This window comes from Xenopus laevis, chromosome 3S (genome assembly GCF_017654675.1).
Source record: "Xenopus laevis strain J_2021 chromosome 3S, Xenopus_laevis_v10.1, whole genome shotgun sequence".
Lineage (NCBI taxonomy): Eukaryota > Metazoa > Chordata > Amphibia > Anura > Pipidae > Xenopus > Xenopus laevis.
The window spans coordinates 73,000,082-73,017,237 of record NC_054376.1 but is presented as its reverse complement, the minus strand read 5'-3'; the positions used below and the strand labels follow the sequence as shown (position 1 = coordinate 73,017,237).

Genomic DNA, 17,156 nt, shown 5'->3' with positions numbered 1-17,156 from the left:
AATTGTATTATATGATAATAAAAAAAATGGCACCGTAAATCCTTCATTATGTTATGTTAACAAGTAGTCTTTCCCCCCCCCCCCAAGATAAACAAAGGCTGATGGTACACACACAGCATTTTTCAGCCAGAAAAAAAAAACTGAAGAGCACGCCCCATTCCCAAAATTGGCAGTTAGCTTTTAGGCAGCACACCTTTAAATATGTAGCTATTACAGGAAAATTGCCTCCTTGTGTACACATGATAGTTCCAATAAATATGCTTTCACTATAAACACATGAACACAACCAGAGCAGAAAATGTCTGATTTCTTAAAAAAATTCCCTAGATTTGTCCTAAGATTGCCCACTTTTAAAAGGAAAATACACAGAGGTAATCATCCAGTCAGACGAAAAGTTATGCATTCAAAACTGAACTAAATGGGAGATTACTTATGTAGTAATCCTGTTAATATTCACTTGATTGTTGGCTATGGTTGCTAAATATTGCAGAAAAAAAGTCTTGTAGTGTGTGTACACTTTGCAAAGTCAGTTGAGATCATTACATTAATGTAAATTCTTACCTGGTTGTTTGATATTGACAGTCTAAGAGGGGAGAGCTTTCTTTGCTTATTATCTGATGCTTTAAATTTGTTAATTGCGCCATCTGAATCTATTACAATGTTCTGGTTTTGAGGTTCTCGTTCTTTTGAAAGTTCTTTTTTCCCCTTTTTTCTTCTAGTTTCATAACCACTGTTATTTTCTGTAGACTCTGTACTGCATCGGAGAACTGGGCAATCTGGATTGTCTTTCAGGCATGCACAATCCACCTTATATTTACTGTGATAAAAAAAAAGTCAACATATTAAAACATAAATCCTTGAAATATTTCTAATATTATTAAAAGTACTGGTAGGCTTTTTTTAAAAAAAACAAAAAAAAAAAAAACACAATTTGGGGGCATTTAAACCAAATTAAAATATCTAACTGCTGATTTCTCTTCATTTACTCTAATTGGGAAATTTCACGGTCTTTAGCAGATGTATGTGGCAGTAGACTGTTGCTTGGACATTCTGATTTATGTTGTATGTTCCCAAATCACACCCACATTGTGGTTCCCATTAATAAAAAAACAAAAAAAAACAAAAGGGACTTTAATGTGATAGAAAGCACATTGCATGATTAAAATAAAACTATACCCTGAACACTAAATCTATTTACTAACAATCATTAACACTACAGTTGATATAATTACAGTATATTGATTTTCTTCAATGCCTGGACTAAGGCCTCAACATCTTATACAGTAATACCGTTGGGTCACATATTTAAATCCATCCTACCATGTATCTTACTCACCAATTTACATAATCAAAATCAAAAGCAATAGTGATTTCTGCCCCTTTTGGAATGCTTGAAATTGAGTATATATATAGGTGAATTGTTCCTTCTTCAATAACATGCCGCACCTATAATTAAAAGGAAAAAAAAAACCATAGTAGGACTCAATTTTTTTTAAGAATATGAAGGTTTAACAATGCAGCCTTAAACTGATACCAAACGTGAAAGAAGTGGAAAGCATGGCTACCACATAGCATTAGGATGCACTTTTGTCATTTGGTATGGATTTTATACATTCCTAATCTGTATTTAATTGTAACCAATAAATGGCTGTGCGTGTGTGTGAAACTGCTAATTCTGGTTGTATGTTTAAAACTTCCAAAGCAACATTTATCACACTTTGGCCATCAAAGTTTATTCGTGTAATTGGTTTCAGATATGTAGATAAACTCAGTGTACAAAATAATCTACAGACACCTCATCTCACCTGCATTTTTCACTCTAATTTAACCACGTGTCACCTTTTTACCCATAGCAACAGGTCCCTGACCTATGTTAGTAATTTACACCCAAATCCTTTCTTAACTGCTACACTGAAATGCATTAAAAGTAACCCAAAAATCTTAAAAGCAGTTGAGCAGTGTGCATGGGTTCAAAGCTGAAGCAGGCAAAGCCAAGATCATTTCTGATCAGGCTTGTTATCTCTGAATCAATGCTTTGACTTAATATTCATAGCTAATTAATAAGATGAATGTAAACTTTTCTTTAATCCTAAAAAATAAACATTGCGCATTATAGCAGATTAAGACATGCATTCCAGTCACACATTTGTAGACCAAATGGTCATGAACCACTTAAGCACGAAAACATGGCTGAAATATAAAACATGGAACAGTTTCATGCATATCAGAACCATTAAAGGAAAACTATACCCCCAAAATGAATACTTAAGCAAATACTTATATCAAATTGAATGACATATTAAAGAATCTTACCAAACTGGAATATATATTTACATAAATATTGCCCTTTTACATCTCTTGCCTTGAACCAACATTTCGTGACTCTATCTGTGCTGCCTCAGAGATCACCTGACCAGAAATACTACAACACTAACCGTAACAGGAAGAAGTGAGGAAGCAAAAGGCAGAACTCTGTCTGTTAATTGGTTAATGTGACCTTACATGTGGTTTGTATGTGTGCACAGTGAATCTTACGATCTCAGGGGGCGGCCCTTATTTTTTAAAATGGCAATTTTCTATTTATGATTACCCAATGGCACATACTACTAAAAAAGTATATTATTATGATAATGGTTCATTTACATGAAGCAGGGTTTTACACGAGCTGTTTTACTCAGTATCTTTTAATAGAGACCTACATTGTTTGGGGGGTATAGTTTTCCTTTAACTAAGAATTTCCCCTAATTCACCTTATGGTTGCCACCCCCTTCTGCTGCATAAAGACCTTTGAGAGTCCACCAACACATTCTAGTAACAAATGCATATGGCATCTGCCAACCCAATGCCATTCAACATAATAAAGTGACAGCAAACCATGTCAGTAAACATGAACATATCCGGTCTGATCCTCCAGGCTCGAAACATGTTGTGTGGTTAATAAAACACTTCTTAAACAGTTAATCTCTGCTTCAGTGCCTCTATCTTGTATACTCAAGTTTTTGATTATATGTACACCCTAGGCGGAGGTGTAATACAAGATAAGTAGCCAAAGAATCGACAATTTGCTAAACTTTGAGGAGTTCCAACTAACCTCTCGTTGTTTTGAATAACCATTGGATAGAAGTGGGAGTCAGCATTAGAGTGAAATAGGGGAAATGCTTATTGAATGCTTCAGAAAAATGGTTGCCTGGACAAAAAAACTTTTACTTGAATGCTTTATGTTCACATTTAAGCACTAAAGAACAGTTTAATAGATACAGATTTGGTGTAATGGTTGAATACTGAGCTGCTCCTTTTTAGTTCTATTCCTAGAAAACTTTCAAATTGTCATCATTTTTATATAAGGCTTAAAAAACTCTTTACAGCTCCATGTGGTTTTGTGGACCAGTAGCCAAACAACTATTTCAAAAAACAATGTTACTTTTATTACTTATTCTATTCAGACCCTCTCCTATTCATATTCCAATTTCTCATTTAAACCATTGCCTAGCTGCTAGGGTAGTCTCTGCTAACTATACCAACAGGATAAAGAGGGAAGCATAAATGTTTAAATTTACACAGTATTGAGTAAGTTAAACATACCTCAGCATTAGGAGTACAGGAACGTCGTATAAACCGAGCCTCATTTCCAAATGTTCTTGCATCAACACACATTTCTAATCCATGAAATTTAGAATAAAACAAAATAAAAGGGTATGGCCTAAAGAAAGCATAGAAAGAAAAAAAGATTAAACCAAATAAGTATATTACATGTAAGTTAACATGTTTCACTGCTTTTAAAGGAACAGTAATACCAAAACATAAGTGTTTTAAAGTAATACAAATATAACGCAGTGTTGACCTGCACTTGTAAAATTGCTGTGTTTGCTTCAGAAACAAACTATTTTTTATATAAATAAGCTTTATTCATTTTTTTAGTGTTACTGTTCCTTTAATGCAAAATCAAAAGAATCCATTATCCCAAATAAATTAAATTCTCTTTTGCACAACTTTTGAATTGCTTACTACTTTGGTTTATTTTGCGGATATATTTTGGCTTTCAAGCTCCAGTAAGTAAATGCTTTTGTCTACCCGCACAAATGTGTGATCTAATAAGGTCACATTGTATGCACTATTGCTAATAAAATGCAATTTCACATGATTTATCACATGATTTGGTCAAAGGTTTCAGATAAAGGAAAAGCACATTTCAATGTTTTATTCAGGTCATAAAAACTGTCCAGTTTAAAAAGGAGTGCATTCACAGATTAGAGTTGTTTGAGTCCTACATTTTCTCCATCAATCCAATCTGCTATTTGGCTGTCAGGGACAGTAACCCAAAGAACCAGGCAGCTGTGTAAATGACACAACAAGACTCAGATCTTTCCACACAGGCCCTCATATCTGTGAAACTAAATGGTTTTAAAAGCCTTTGGAGACAAAGGTTCTATTTAATACAATCTATTTAGCTCCTCTTCTCTTATTCATATATGTCTCTTATTCTAACCCTGTTGCAATGGTAAATTAAACCCTAACAATCAGCTAGCTGGTTGTTAGGGTTCAACCAGCTTACTAATGTTAAAGGTGAACTATCCCTTTAAGTGAGGGATACCATGAGGTAAAGGGAACTAGTGCAGTGATCTCTAACTAGGTTTGAGCACATAATTCATTTACAGTTAAAGGGGCAATGCACACCCTTGTTTAACAATATTTCCAATAACAAAGCTTGTGCTTAACTTTTTGTCATATTTTTTTAGATAAATCAGATATTTTTTAAACAGGGAAATAAATTCTATACTAATGTTTAGTCCATGCAAGGTAGATAATGACATGACCAATATGCAAACCTTTCCCCCTTTGTTGGATGCTGAAGTCCCTATACTTCAGTATGAGTTTCTAGAGCTTTTTACTCAGGTATGGTAAAACATTCTACAGAATAAATATAGCATTCTAGCTTGCACTATTGCAGCTAATCTATTGGCAATAAAATGCCTCCATAACTTTCCTTCACCTTTAATTTGTAGATGTAACATTGTCCACTCTACTAAGGATTTTGTTTCAAATGATTATGTTACTAAATATTGTACATTTTGGCTGATTGCTTTTTATCCTAGATGCTTCCATTTTATGCTAATATAAACTGAAACAGTTATTTGAAAACCCAGACAGCTTTTTTCCCATTTTCTTTGCTTGTACCCCTACTGTCTTTATAGCCTTGGTTAAAAATTTAGTAAAAACATGGTCAATATCTATTCACAGTGAGGCAGGAGGTCCCATCAGCTGAAGACCAACCGGTCTAGTGATATAATTCATTACAGAAAGATTTCAAAATAATCAGGGAATGTGAGTAAAATGAATTAGCGAAGTCCCACCACAGCGCTCACTCTTCCTGGTTGGTGTGTATGAAGAGGAGGATCCTATATTACTGAGAGCAGTACCTGTTTGTCATGGCTGATGTGAATCATGTATAATCTCTGCACAGAGCTGCATAATCAGTCAATGCTATAGAAATAACTTCCAACAACAATAAGGCTGCTAAACAAGCACATCTATTATTCTGTGGCAGTTTTAGATATACACATTTACTCTTGTACTGATATTCATATAGCACCCTCATTTTGTCGAAGGAGCATGAATTGGTTCTTGCACAGTACAAGCAAGGGAATTCACGGAGTAGCCTCCTCACCTGCAATGGCTGAATTTCTAATTATTTTATCTGTGCACCTAATGAAACCATGAAAGCTTCAAATCACTTTGGTTGCTCTTTTGATTTAGGTGTATGGTTTATACATATGTTGCATAAAGTTCAATAATTCAAACACATAAAACACATACCTTTTAAAGAAATACCCATTTGCTTCAAATTGCTCCCGAAGCAAAAATTTCCCCCTGTATTCTATAATTAGTGTTTCGGGAAGCAAGTCTTTGGCAGCCTTCAAAATTTTTTTGTTCTTTTGTAGATAGCTCTGTAGGGACAAGACATTATTTTACTGCTTAGCTTAGCAGAAGACATATTGCTTTTGTATCAAAATCAAGTGTATTATATGGATGTGTATGCCTTATTTCGGGTTTGTATTTGATTATTTCACAAATTAAATTTTAATAGGTTATACTTAAAAGGTGTCTTACTTCCATGAGATGAAGTCTATATTATATAATTTTTGTGCTAGATCCCCAAAAATTGTCTTTATCCACAAAACACAAAATACTAAAGGAGCAAACTACAAACAAACTACTCTGTAAAAAATAACTCACCTCTACCGGTGGTTTGATAATTAGATTGCTGGTGTTAAAGTTGGACTTAATCTGTTCTTTTTTATCATTTTCATTGCTGAATCTCAAAGCAATCCTTTGTGCCTCTTTTTGGACACCTTCACTGTATTGGTTTTTGCTTGCTTCTTCATAGTGGTCCATCCATATCTTGATTTTATTCTCCCATCCAAAAGCATAATTGTCTAAGGGTTCAATTTCTGGAGCAGAGCCCTAAAAATATGAATAAGTAATACAAATTAAATTTCCCCAGTCATGTGTGACCATGATATGCAGTTCAGAGTAGAGTAGATGATCCTGAACGATAGAAAGCCTATGGCACAAGAGGAAAATGAATTTTTCTCAAATGCTGTAGTATGTGTTTTCTTATTCCAAGGGAGAAGAACACTCAGTTACCAGATCAATAATCAGATCCATTTCAGGCCTAAATAACAGCTTACCCTTATATTCCCTCAAACCTATGTGCACACATATGTTCATTCTTAAGCCATCAAATTGTGATGTGCAAAGTGAACGTTGTGCACTCAACACATAATTTGGTACAAACACAGCTCTCCATGAACACTTACATAAAAAAAGAAAAGAAAGGTGTAATAGATAATTTCTGTTCACACAACCAAAAAGCAATTAGGGCGGGGTGGCACTGAAGAGAAAGTTGTTCTGGCCATGCACTACAGCAGAATTAGGTGACATTCTCCTGTTGCAGGAGAATGTCTTATCTTGCAAGAGGCAAAAGCAGAGATATGCGTTTCTTAACTATATATTTTAACTCACTCCTGTACAGAAAAACACTTTCTAATGGGATATCATTGCAGATCTAGGGACCAGCAATAATTCTCTGTGACTTCAGCAGAAAGGGGCCGTTCCAGCTCAACTAAAATGATGACATGATAAAAGCAAGGCCTTAATGTTTTATGTTTAAATCATTTAACATTCTAAACTGTAAGCCAATTGACAAAACGTTGTTAGTGTCTTGCTTACTCTTGAAAACCCAAACATGAATGCTCAAGACTGCATAGCAAGCTTTTGTTATCAAAAGCTTTTCTGTATATTAATGTATATTGTAGCAATTCTATTGAATTCCATGTCATAAATACAACAATGTTGAGAGAGCTCACAAATGTATACAGATTACATCTGTTTCGCTTAAAAAAATAAATTAAATAAATAAATATTATAGGAGCTCCACTCACCCATTTTTGTGTCAATACCAAACCAGGACCCGTGTATAGAAGGTTTAAAGGGGAAATATATTTCTCTTCAATGCATTAGGACTGTATGTGAAATACATTTCTCCTTTAAACAATCTATGGAAGCGAGCATGAACAGCAGAATAAAGATGGATGTGCACACACATGCTATGTAGGTCACCTCTAAGACACCATGTGTCAGTCCCAACTACTGACTTAAGTGCACTGTTGCATATAGTCTTATAGGAAATAGCCAGTGTTTTTTAGGTTGGCAGCTAGTCTAGAAAGTATGATTAAGCTGAACTTGTGTTTGGCACAACAGACACTGTGGTGGTGGTGGTAGTAGATGCTACTGTTGCATATTAGGGGTACATGATACACATGTGCCTTAACTAAGTTTTGATGCACACCTTATACTTTGAGAAGAGATGCACTGAATGAGAGAGATAAAGGGACTCATAAATTTGACTGCAACAGCACCAAAGTCCCTTTAAAGATACACATAGAAATTACACCAAACTGTACCTTAACACGTGATGATTTTCTTGATCCTTCACGAAAAGCCTGAAGGAGACAAATGAAATAAAAAAAACAAGCTATTAACTGGTAAATTTGGTAAAATCTGTATACTTTGTCTAAATCTGGGTATATATATGACAATTAATACTATTTAAGAGCAAGCACTCGTTACAGCAGTTTCTTCCCACTAAATGCCTTCATTGGCTTCACCACCTTTATTACACGAGTCAGTACATTCTATGTTATGGTCTTTAACATGTAACTTGATAACTGATTATAGGCAATATTGTATCTTCAACTTTGCAAATGTCTGACCTGTACATAGGCAGATTCTGTGCTGGTTTATCAAAATTGGTCTACGTCAAATGGCACCTGTTGCAATTTTCCCCCCACCAAAGGTGCGGGCTAATTGCAGTCTTTTTTTTTTTAAATTCCCCCTAAGTATTTTTAAATGCTTCCTAAGTTAGAAGTGTTAACCACTATTGTGCTTCTGGTGAATAAAAATCAATACTGACAAATCACTAAGCCAGTTAAATTCCATCCCCAATACAGTGTTATTATGTGCACATAGTATGCACCAATATACAACGGTGCATTAAAGTTTGTGAACTCTTTAAAATTTTCTACATTTTTATTTGAATGTGACCCAGACATCATCTGATTTTCAAACAAGTCCTAAACGTAATTTTGCATGACCAAATATAATAATTTTTGTATCATTTGTTTAAGTAGGTTTTCTTCATCTACTTTTTGGACTTGTTTGAAAATCAGACAAAGTTTTTTCATAGAATGATTACATTTTATATTATGCACTTCATTTCTATTAATTACATTACATGAAATATAGAAAATATAATACAACTCACTATAATAGATAATCAGTGGGAGACCTGAGCTTGTTTCCCTGCATTTTTGGGGATCTGCTGATTTTTAGCAGCAGCTTCATCATCATATTTAATTTTCTCAAAATATGTACATTCAAGTAATGAACACTTTACAATGCTTGTGATTTAAAGGAGAACTAAAGCCTAACTGAAAAAGTAGGGTAGAAATGTTGTGCATTACGTTTTGGGCTTCCGTACCAGCCCAAGGCAACCACAGCCCTTTAGCAGGGAACATCAGTGTCTCCAAATTTGCCCCAGTAGCTCCCCATCTACTTTTTTGCTGATTCACTGCACATGCTCTGTGCTGCTGTCACTTACTGAGCTCAGGGACCAACTCACAATATACAGTACACATAGAATAGAAATGTCACAATATAAGGCAGATAATTATTACACAGCAGCACAGAAAGCAGTGCAACTAGCGTTAGAATTTAATAATCAGCCTTGTAGCATCGGCTTATATTACTGGCCAACCTCATTTTCTGCTTGATAATTTCCGACAACCCCTAAGCTTAGCATCTCAACAGCTGCTCAGAGCCCACTGAGCATGTGAGTGTTGCAAACACTTCCAAGATGGTGACCCCCTGTGACAAGTTTGAAGTCCTGGATCATTGATGCTATTGAGAAGCTGGAACTTTAGACTGGTGCAATAAGTTCAGTATAATATGGCATTTTTAGCCCTATTCATTTTTAGGGTTTAGTTATCCTTTAAGTAGACAATCTATCAAGAAAATAACTTAAGGTAGATCAGTAGAGCTGTTGTACAGAACAAACAAATAGCTGTCAGCTTCTTTTGTAAATGTGAACCGGGTGTTGCTGGTTTCCTCGAGAGGATTTATGTTAATTTACCCCATTGCTTTACATACAAGATGCATAAAACTGAGCGATTATTGTTTTCACTTTTTCCACACTTGCCTTCTTAACTTTAGAATTATTCTGCTCCTTCTCACCGCTTTTCTTCCTCTTTTTGTCATTAACCTTATTTACTCTAGTGGCAGTGAGAGTAAGGGTTGTTGGGGTGTGCTGGAAAGCAGTGTACAGTTCCATAGGAACTTCATCACAACTTTCTGTTGCACTGGTGTCACCATCTGTAAAAATACATAAAATGACAAATAACATACAATAAGAAAGCAGTGAATAAAATATAAATCTTGATCTATAGTACATTAGGATTAGCTTACCTGGAACATACATGAACTTTTTAAAGCATAGCAGGTTCTTGACTTTTTGACAGTTCTCTACAGTTAAAAGGTCATTAACAGCCATGGCTTATAGACTGGAATACAGACTATAAACTAGATTGAAACATATAATTAAAGAAGAGTGTTCCATATCATCCCAATAAGATCATTAAAGAAAATAACAATGAAATAGGTTTATACAACATTGAGTTGTATATATACATCTCAGATTTAAACCATTTGTCATATAACAGACAATACAAAACTTGCTGGCATCAGAAAGCTTTCTAATAGATTCTGCTTGCTTTCAGAAATGTATGCAAACAGAACATGTTGTGATTCAGCTATGCATAATGGATGATATGGAATGGTTAATTTACAGGACAATATTTAGAAAGAAATGTAGTGCCATTTCTTGTACAGAAAGATTTTGGGTAATTTAGGTTTGTAAAGGTCACACTTGAGATAGTACCTACCAGATAAAAGGCTTCCGCTGTTGCCTCTACCATTGTAGCAGGTTTGAAGATCATCTGCATTAGAGTCACAAAAGTTAAAGCCTAAAGGTATGTGGGCATTAGGATTTATTAACTCATTTGTGCATCAACAATCTCTGCCTCTGAGCAAGATCAAGTAATTACAAGATCCAACTGGCAAAGAATGTAATGCTTCCTTAATAGGCTTCACTATTGTCCCAACCATGGAGATGATCTATGCATCTGTGTTGTTCAAAAATACTATAAAAACGCTGAGTAACATTTTTTTATTAGCATTAGATGAAGGTAAATTTGCCTGTTTACTACATGTAAGTGAAGTTGCACTTCTGTGATTTTTGCATTTGGTATTTTTAAGTTTATGAATTTTCTTTTGATCAGTCCCTCAATGTTTTAAGACAACCTGAAAGTGACAGGAAAAAAAGGCAAGATCCCTAAGAAAACCATTATAAATGACAGAATGTGATATGTCTTTGCACGTTAAATTTACTTCTTTGAATATTAAATTCCAGGATGACTAGAATATGCATGACAGTGAGGACCTAAACCAGGCAGGATGTTCCAAGCAATTAACTCTTGTGATCACTGAAAATATTCATTTAGGGACCCACAGATCAATGGTCACAAAATTTAAACAGAAATTACTGAATTATATGGCACACTTAACCGAAACAGATTATCAGTCATTCATTAGATGTAAAATAGCCCCCAGCACGAATGTGTTAACAGAGGGCTAAATCACAAAGTTAAGGCCCTAGTCTCCATGATTTGAATGGGCAAATAGCCCCTTGTTCATAATCAGTTTAATGAACATTTTATTGCCCATACAAACATGAAGTAGCCTCGGTTGCCAGGTTGCCTTGTTTAGCTCAAAAAATAACAAAAACCATATATCTTTTGGGGTTAAAAAAAATAGGGAAATTGTATGTACGGTACAAGCCCTAGTCACTGAACACATGTAGAAGGAGATACAAGTACTGCTTTACTAACGGTTAAAGGATAAATAAACCCCCCCCATAAGAAAATCCCCTACCGACTACCCTAGGTAGTCCCCCCCCCTGCTTCCCCCACATAGTTACCCCTGAAATTGCCCCTAAGAGTTTGCTCACATAACGGTGCAGAGTAAGCGCACGGAGCTCTTGGTATGGTGCTCGCATACAGAGGAAGACCAGAGATCCAGAAGGTGGCACCCATGAGCTCTGCTGCGCTTGCTCTACAACGATATGTGAGCAAACACTTAGTGGCAATTTCGGGGGTAACTTACTATGCCGGGGGTGGGGGAAACAGGGAGTGGGTGGGACTAATTAGGGAAGTAGGTAGGGGATTTTCTTATGGGGGGGGTGCTTAGTTCTCCTTTAAGCAATAAAAGAAAAAAATTGTCCAACTCCATGAACTCATTCAGCTGTCAAAACAAGTACACCTAAATAGTCTAATGCAGAAAGAATTGGAACAGAAAATGGTTGCTACTGGTTACTGCTTTAGAGAATCTATGAACCTAATGATGGAAAATTATATATCTTAAATGATTTCTCAGGAAACCCTATTGAGTTCTGTAAATAATTTTCAATGTTCTAAGGGGAAAAAAATAAGGTTAAACTCTTTTTGGATACGTTTTCCAATGGCACACAGGTATTTATGATCCTCACAGTTTTCGATCTGTAACAGCAGCAGCCACACACTTCCATGTCCATAGAAAAACCATTAGTGCTGTCAGGAGGGTATTGCTCAGTAGCGCTCAATTTTACTTTCTCAAATAATGCCCAACTATCAGCCAATAGATTAGTACCTGGGCAGTATATGGCAATTGCTATGGGTTACTGCCCAGAAGCAAACATACCAAGTGTTTTTTTTTTAAAACTAGCATTATTTTGTTTCCCATTTCAGTGATTGGGAAGCTGCTGGTGGTATAAATGTTCACAGTTCTCCCTACAAAAACTGCGGTGATCACTAGGCCTATGTACCATGGACCTTATGTTTAAACCGTATCCTGAGCTCTTAACCAAATTAAAGCAAGGGTAATTATTTTAGCACCTAATATGTCAAATAAAAACCAGGTAGACTGCTCAGAAGTTGAAGTAATTTTAGATCTAAAAGCTCATTTTAGCAATATTTGGAAACTTTGTAAAAAGGATATCCTTATTCAAAAATTTTAAAAATAAACAAAACCCACCTGACAAATGTTCACGCTTTTTCTGCTGAAGTAAAACGGCTCGTTCTTTATCCAAAGCTCTGTTAATTAACAAGTGGAAATTTTTTATTCATCAGATGCATGCCACACAACAAAAATCAAGACTAAGAAGGTAAAAATTTACAGATTTCTATTACAGCTTTCAGAGAGCAACCTCTTATTTCAATGTACTTATTAAAAAATAGTTGAACCAAAAATGCATAAAATAATGATCAACGAAGGATCAAGTCACTGCCAGCATATGGGTAAATACACTCTTAAACATAAATTGTGAAGTGAACAACACTGTGGCACACCAATTTCATAGACATGCAAAATGAATTAGCAAAGAGTACTTTGCTTTAGAGTTTGTCAGTGTAATCTTTTATGAATCTAGATTCTGCCCTGTCCTTCACTCCTTTTATCCAGTCCCTTTTAAATCATGTCACTTTCACCTAAGGAACATATCCAAAATACGATCATTTAATCACCCAAGATGCTGCCAAAATTATTAGTCACTCTCGCGTCATATCAAGTCTCGACTACTGTAACTCTCTTTTAATTGGCCTTCCCCACCAGTGACTGTCACCTCTCCAGTCCATAATGAACATTGCTGCCAGGCTTATACACCTCAGCAACTGATCCTCCTCTGCCATGCCACTCTGGCAATCACTACACTGGCCTCCACTACCTTTCAGAATAAAATTCAAATTAATGACCCTGACATTCAAAGCATTTCATAACTGTGCCCTACCCTACATCTCTATATACTCACACAACCGCTTACTACACTCACCTACTGACCTACTAAACTATTCTCTCATTACCGCCTCACATTCAAGACATTGCAAGGGCTGCACTGGAATTCTCTCCCATGGATCAAAGATCTCGATTGAAAGCTCTTTTTGCATAGGGCATTCCTCACCTTTTGTACCTGTATTGGTTGTGATGTATGTAATTCCATAAGTTCTATGTATGGAACTCCATATGGTCTAAGTATGCAATTCATGTGACTTACACACATTATAAAAAAATTTACTTTACAGCGCTGAGAAATATATTGGCGCTATATAAATACACGTTGATAATAACAATTACATACGATTCTGATGCAACCTTGCTATGCCACTGAATTCTAAGTCTTTACATTTGACCACAAAAGAGCAGAACAGATGCACGATTGAAGAACTAGTACAGGTATGGGACCTGTTATCCAGAATGCTTGGGACCTGGGGCTTTCTCGATAATGGGTCTTTCCGTAATTTGGATCTTCATACCTTAAGACTACTTAAAATTAATTTAACCATTTAATAAATCCAATAGGCTGGTTTTGATTCCAATAGGGATTAATTATATCTTAGTTGGGATCAAGTACAAGCTACTGTTTTATTATTACAGGGAAAAAGGACATTTTTTTTTTAAAAGGTAAGTTTTACTGTTTTGAACATTTAACACAAGACATAACAGAACATCTCGTATGCATTACATGAAATCAGACATGAATTACCAGTCGACATATAGAGTATTGTATTGGGGTAAATTGGACACTCGTAGAAGTATTCTTTGTGAACTATTCTTGAGCCACCATTTGCTCCAAGCTAAATCGTGAAGTAGCTTAAATATAGGGGTACACCTAGGTTACCCTAATTCAGGGATTGGATCAATATCACACCACGGCTCCCTGACCTTGTCAAATTTTGTGGGTGAACCTCTAATTTCAAATGTGAGTTTGCAAAGTGAGACAGAATTGTTGACCAACTGCTTCCATGCTCTGAGGGAGAGTGGAGAATTACCCATCCAGTGCATTGCCACTGTTTTCTTTGCATAGAATAATAGGATACGTAACCTTAGCCTGGCATGTTTGGAAGGGATTATAGCCTCTATAACCCCCAGGAGGCAGATAGCTGGTGTTATTACCTGTGGGAAATCTAAATTATCCGCCAGGTAAGTTACAACTTGGGTCCAGAAGGTAAAAATTTGTGGACATTCCTATATCAAATGGAAAAAGTCAGCTGCTGGTTCCTAACATCTAGGGCAAAAGTCATCAGGGGTTCGCCCCATTTGCCTAAGTCGGGTGGGAGTTAAATAAAGATAGTATATTGTCTTATATTGTATTAGCCTATCTTTAAGTGATATGAGAAAGGAATATGCATTGCCTGTTGCCTCATCCCAGTCGTCTTGTTCAAGGTCTGGAATCTTACCAGACCACCATTCCTGTGCTGCTTGGAAGGGTTTGGGGCCTGTCAGAAGCAGGTTTTGGTACAGTCAGGATACCATCTTGGAGGAATTGGGGTCGTGGAGAATTTCTTCTATGCCGAGGGAAGTGAGTTGGAGATTGAGAGTGGTAAATTGAGAAAGGAAGGCATATCTAAGTGGCAAATGTTTAAAAAATGGAATATGACCTGATTGCCATTTTTGCTGGAGTGTAAGATAAGTGGGAAAGGTCAAATTGTCTAAAAGATCCCCCAAACATTTGATGGTCTGATTAGGCCAAAAGATAAAGTCTTGCAAGTCCCGCAAATGTGGTAGGAACTAATCCCCCACAAGGGTTTCTGGATAAAATGGGTGGGAGTGCCTTAGGAGTTTAAGAGCCAACATCTAGGTTTTGTGTGGTGTAGTAAGGGTTGTAGGTAGAGGTGCGAGTCTTTGAGCGTGCGATATGGGAAGTTGTGCAGTCCCTCTCAGCAGGATTCCAAAAGTGCCTGGAGTTGCGAGTTTGTGTTATAGGGGTCTGGATTGAAGCACCAGTGGAGGTAGTATATCTGTGAAGCTAGGTAATATAGATAGAAGTTGGGGAAGGCTAGTCCTCCCTCTTCCTGTGGAGCGCATAATTTGGCCCAGGCTATTCTAAGTGTTTTATTGTTCCATAGGAATGGGATTAGAAATTGATTAAATTTTTTGAAAAACTTTTTCGGAATGTGGACCGGGGCATGATGGAATACATATAACTTGGGGAGAAAAATAATTTTGACAATGTTAACCCTGCCCCAAAGGGTTAATGGTAATTTAGTCCAGTGGATTAGGATTTGTGATAATTTGGTAAGTATTGGGTCCAGGTTTAATGTTAAATATTTAGTGATATGCGCATGGATTGTGATCCCTAAATATGTGAATTGATTGGCCCACTTCAAGGGAATTCCAGATGGTAGATGTTGAGGTAGTTTAGGGTCTATCGGGAATAGAACAGATTTCTCCCAGTTGATCCGCAAGCCTGAAAAAGGGCCAAATTGGTTGACTACATTAAGTAGCTCAGCGACGGAATTGTTAGGATCAGCCAAATATACTAAGATATCATCAGCATACAGAGAAATCTTATCTTGTATGATGGAAAGGGTTAAACCTTTGATTTGGGGGGGATTGTCTAATTAGGATTACAAATGGCTCAACTGCCAAGACAAACAATACTGGAGAGAGGGGGCACCCTTGCCTTGTTCCTCTAGTTAGTGGGAAGGAGGGAGAGATAAAGCAGTTGACTCTGACTTGGGCTATGGGATTCTTATAGAGGAGTTTAATCCAAGTTAAGCATTTTGGGCCCAGCCCAAAACAGGTTAAGACCTTCCACAGGTAATTCCATTCTACTGAGTCGAAGGCTTTTGCAGAGTCCAGCAAGGCCACAACTCTGGTTCCTGTCTCTATGTGTGGGATTTGAAGATTGGTAAAAAGTCTTCGGAGATTGATATTGGTTGAGCAACCTAGGCATAAAGCCTGATTGAAGGAAATCATTTTTGATTGTTTGATTATAATGGAGTCTATGGGAGACTGCCTTTCCATAATTCAGAACTTTCTGGATAACGGGTTTCCGGATAACAGGTCCTATACCTGTATATTTATATTGAAGGATAACTATTATATTCATTATATTGGTATGGAATATAGCTGAAAATATCAGCTAACAGATATCAGATAACATTTATCACTGTGTTCTATAAATAGTGCTTTATAATATAATGCATATAATAAAATGCTTTATAAATATACTATGATGCTGCCATTTCTGGAAACTAAAATTGCTTGCATGTATTAAATGTCTTGAAATGTAACATTTACAGGACAGCAGAACTTACCTAGGCTGACAACGCTCACATAAGTAGATGTCTGGAATATTTTGCCTGTCAATAGCCATACAATCGATATGCTGCCAGACACTGAGGAGAGAAAAATCATCTGCATTAGACTATTTTGCAACAGCACATTGCACTCCAGTTTTAGTAAAGTCTACAACAGTGTTTCTAACAGTAACCAAAAAAATGTACTGTATAAGTATATAATAAGTGTTTTAAAGTATTAAACGTGCTGTTGCCCTGTACTGGCAAATTTTGTGTTTGCTTCAGAAACACTACTTTAGTTTATATAAACAAGCTGCTGTGTAGCCAAGGGGGCAGCCATTCAAACACAGGTTACACAGCAGATAACAGATGCACTCTGCAGGATTCCATTGTATGCTATTGCAGATTTATCTGTTATTGAATGGCTGC

General features: G+C 36.3%; 1 protein-coding gene across 4 annotated transcripts in view; it reads right to left on the bottom strand.

The window, feature by feature from the left end:
- The window catches only part of kmt2e.S (lysine (K)-specific methyltransferase 2E S homeolog), a 66,081-nt gene that overhangs the window by 31,226 nt on the left and 17,699 nt on the right, over positions 1–17,156 (bottom strand). For 3 of the 4 annotated variants that reach the window (XM_018255768.2, XM_018255770.2, XM_018255771.2), the window contains 10 exons: positions 16,746–16,826; positions 12,685–12,743; positions 10,500–10,553; positions 9,758–9,930; positions 7,965–8,003; positions 6,235–6,462; positions 5,815–5,945; positions 3,583–3,700; positions 1,337–1,446; positions 562–817 (listed from right to left, as the gene is read on the bottom strand). In XM_018255768.2, coding sequence (XP_018111257.1) covers positions 562–817; positions 1,337–1,446; positions 3,583–3,700; positions 5,815–5,945; positions 6,235–6,462; positions 7,965–8,003; positions 9,758–9,930; positions 10,500–10,553; positions 12,685–12,743; positions 16,746–16,826 — 1,249 coding nt within the window. The remainder of the gene's footprint in view (positions 1–561; positions 818–1,336; positions 1,447–3,582; positions 3,701–5,814; positions 5,946–6,234; positions 6,463–7,964; positions 8,004–9,757; positions 9,931–10,499; positions 10,554–12,684; positions 12,744–16,745; positions 16,827–17,156) is intronic. The other variant, XM_018255769.2, reaches the window with a different exon arrangement.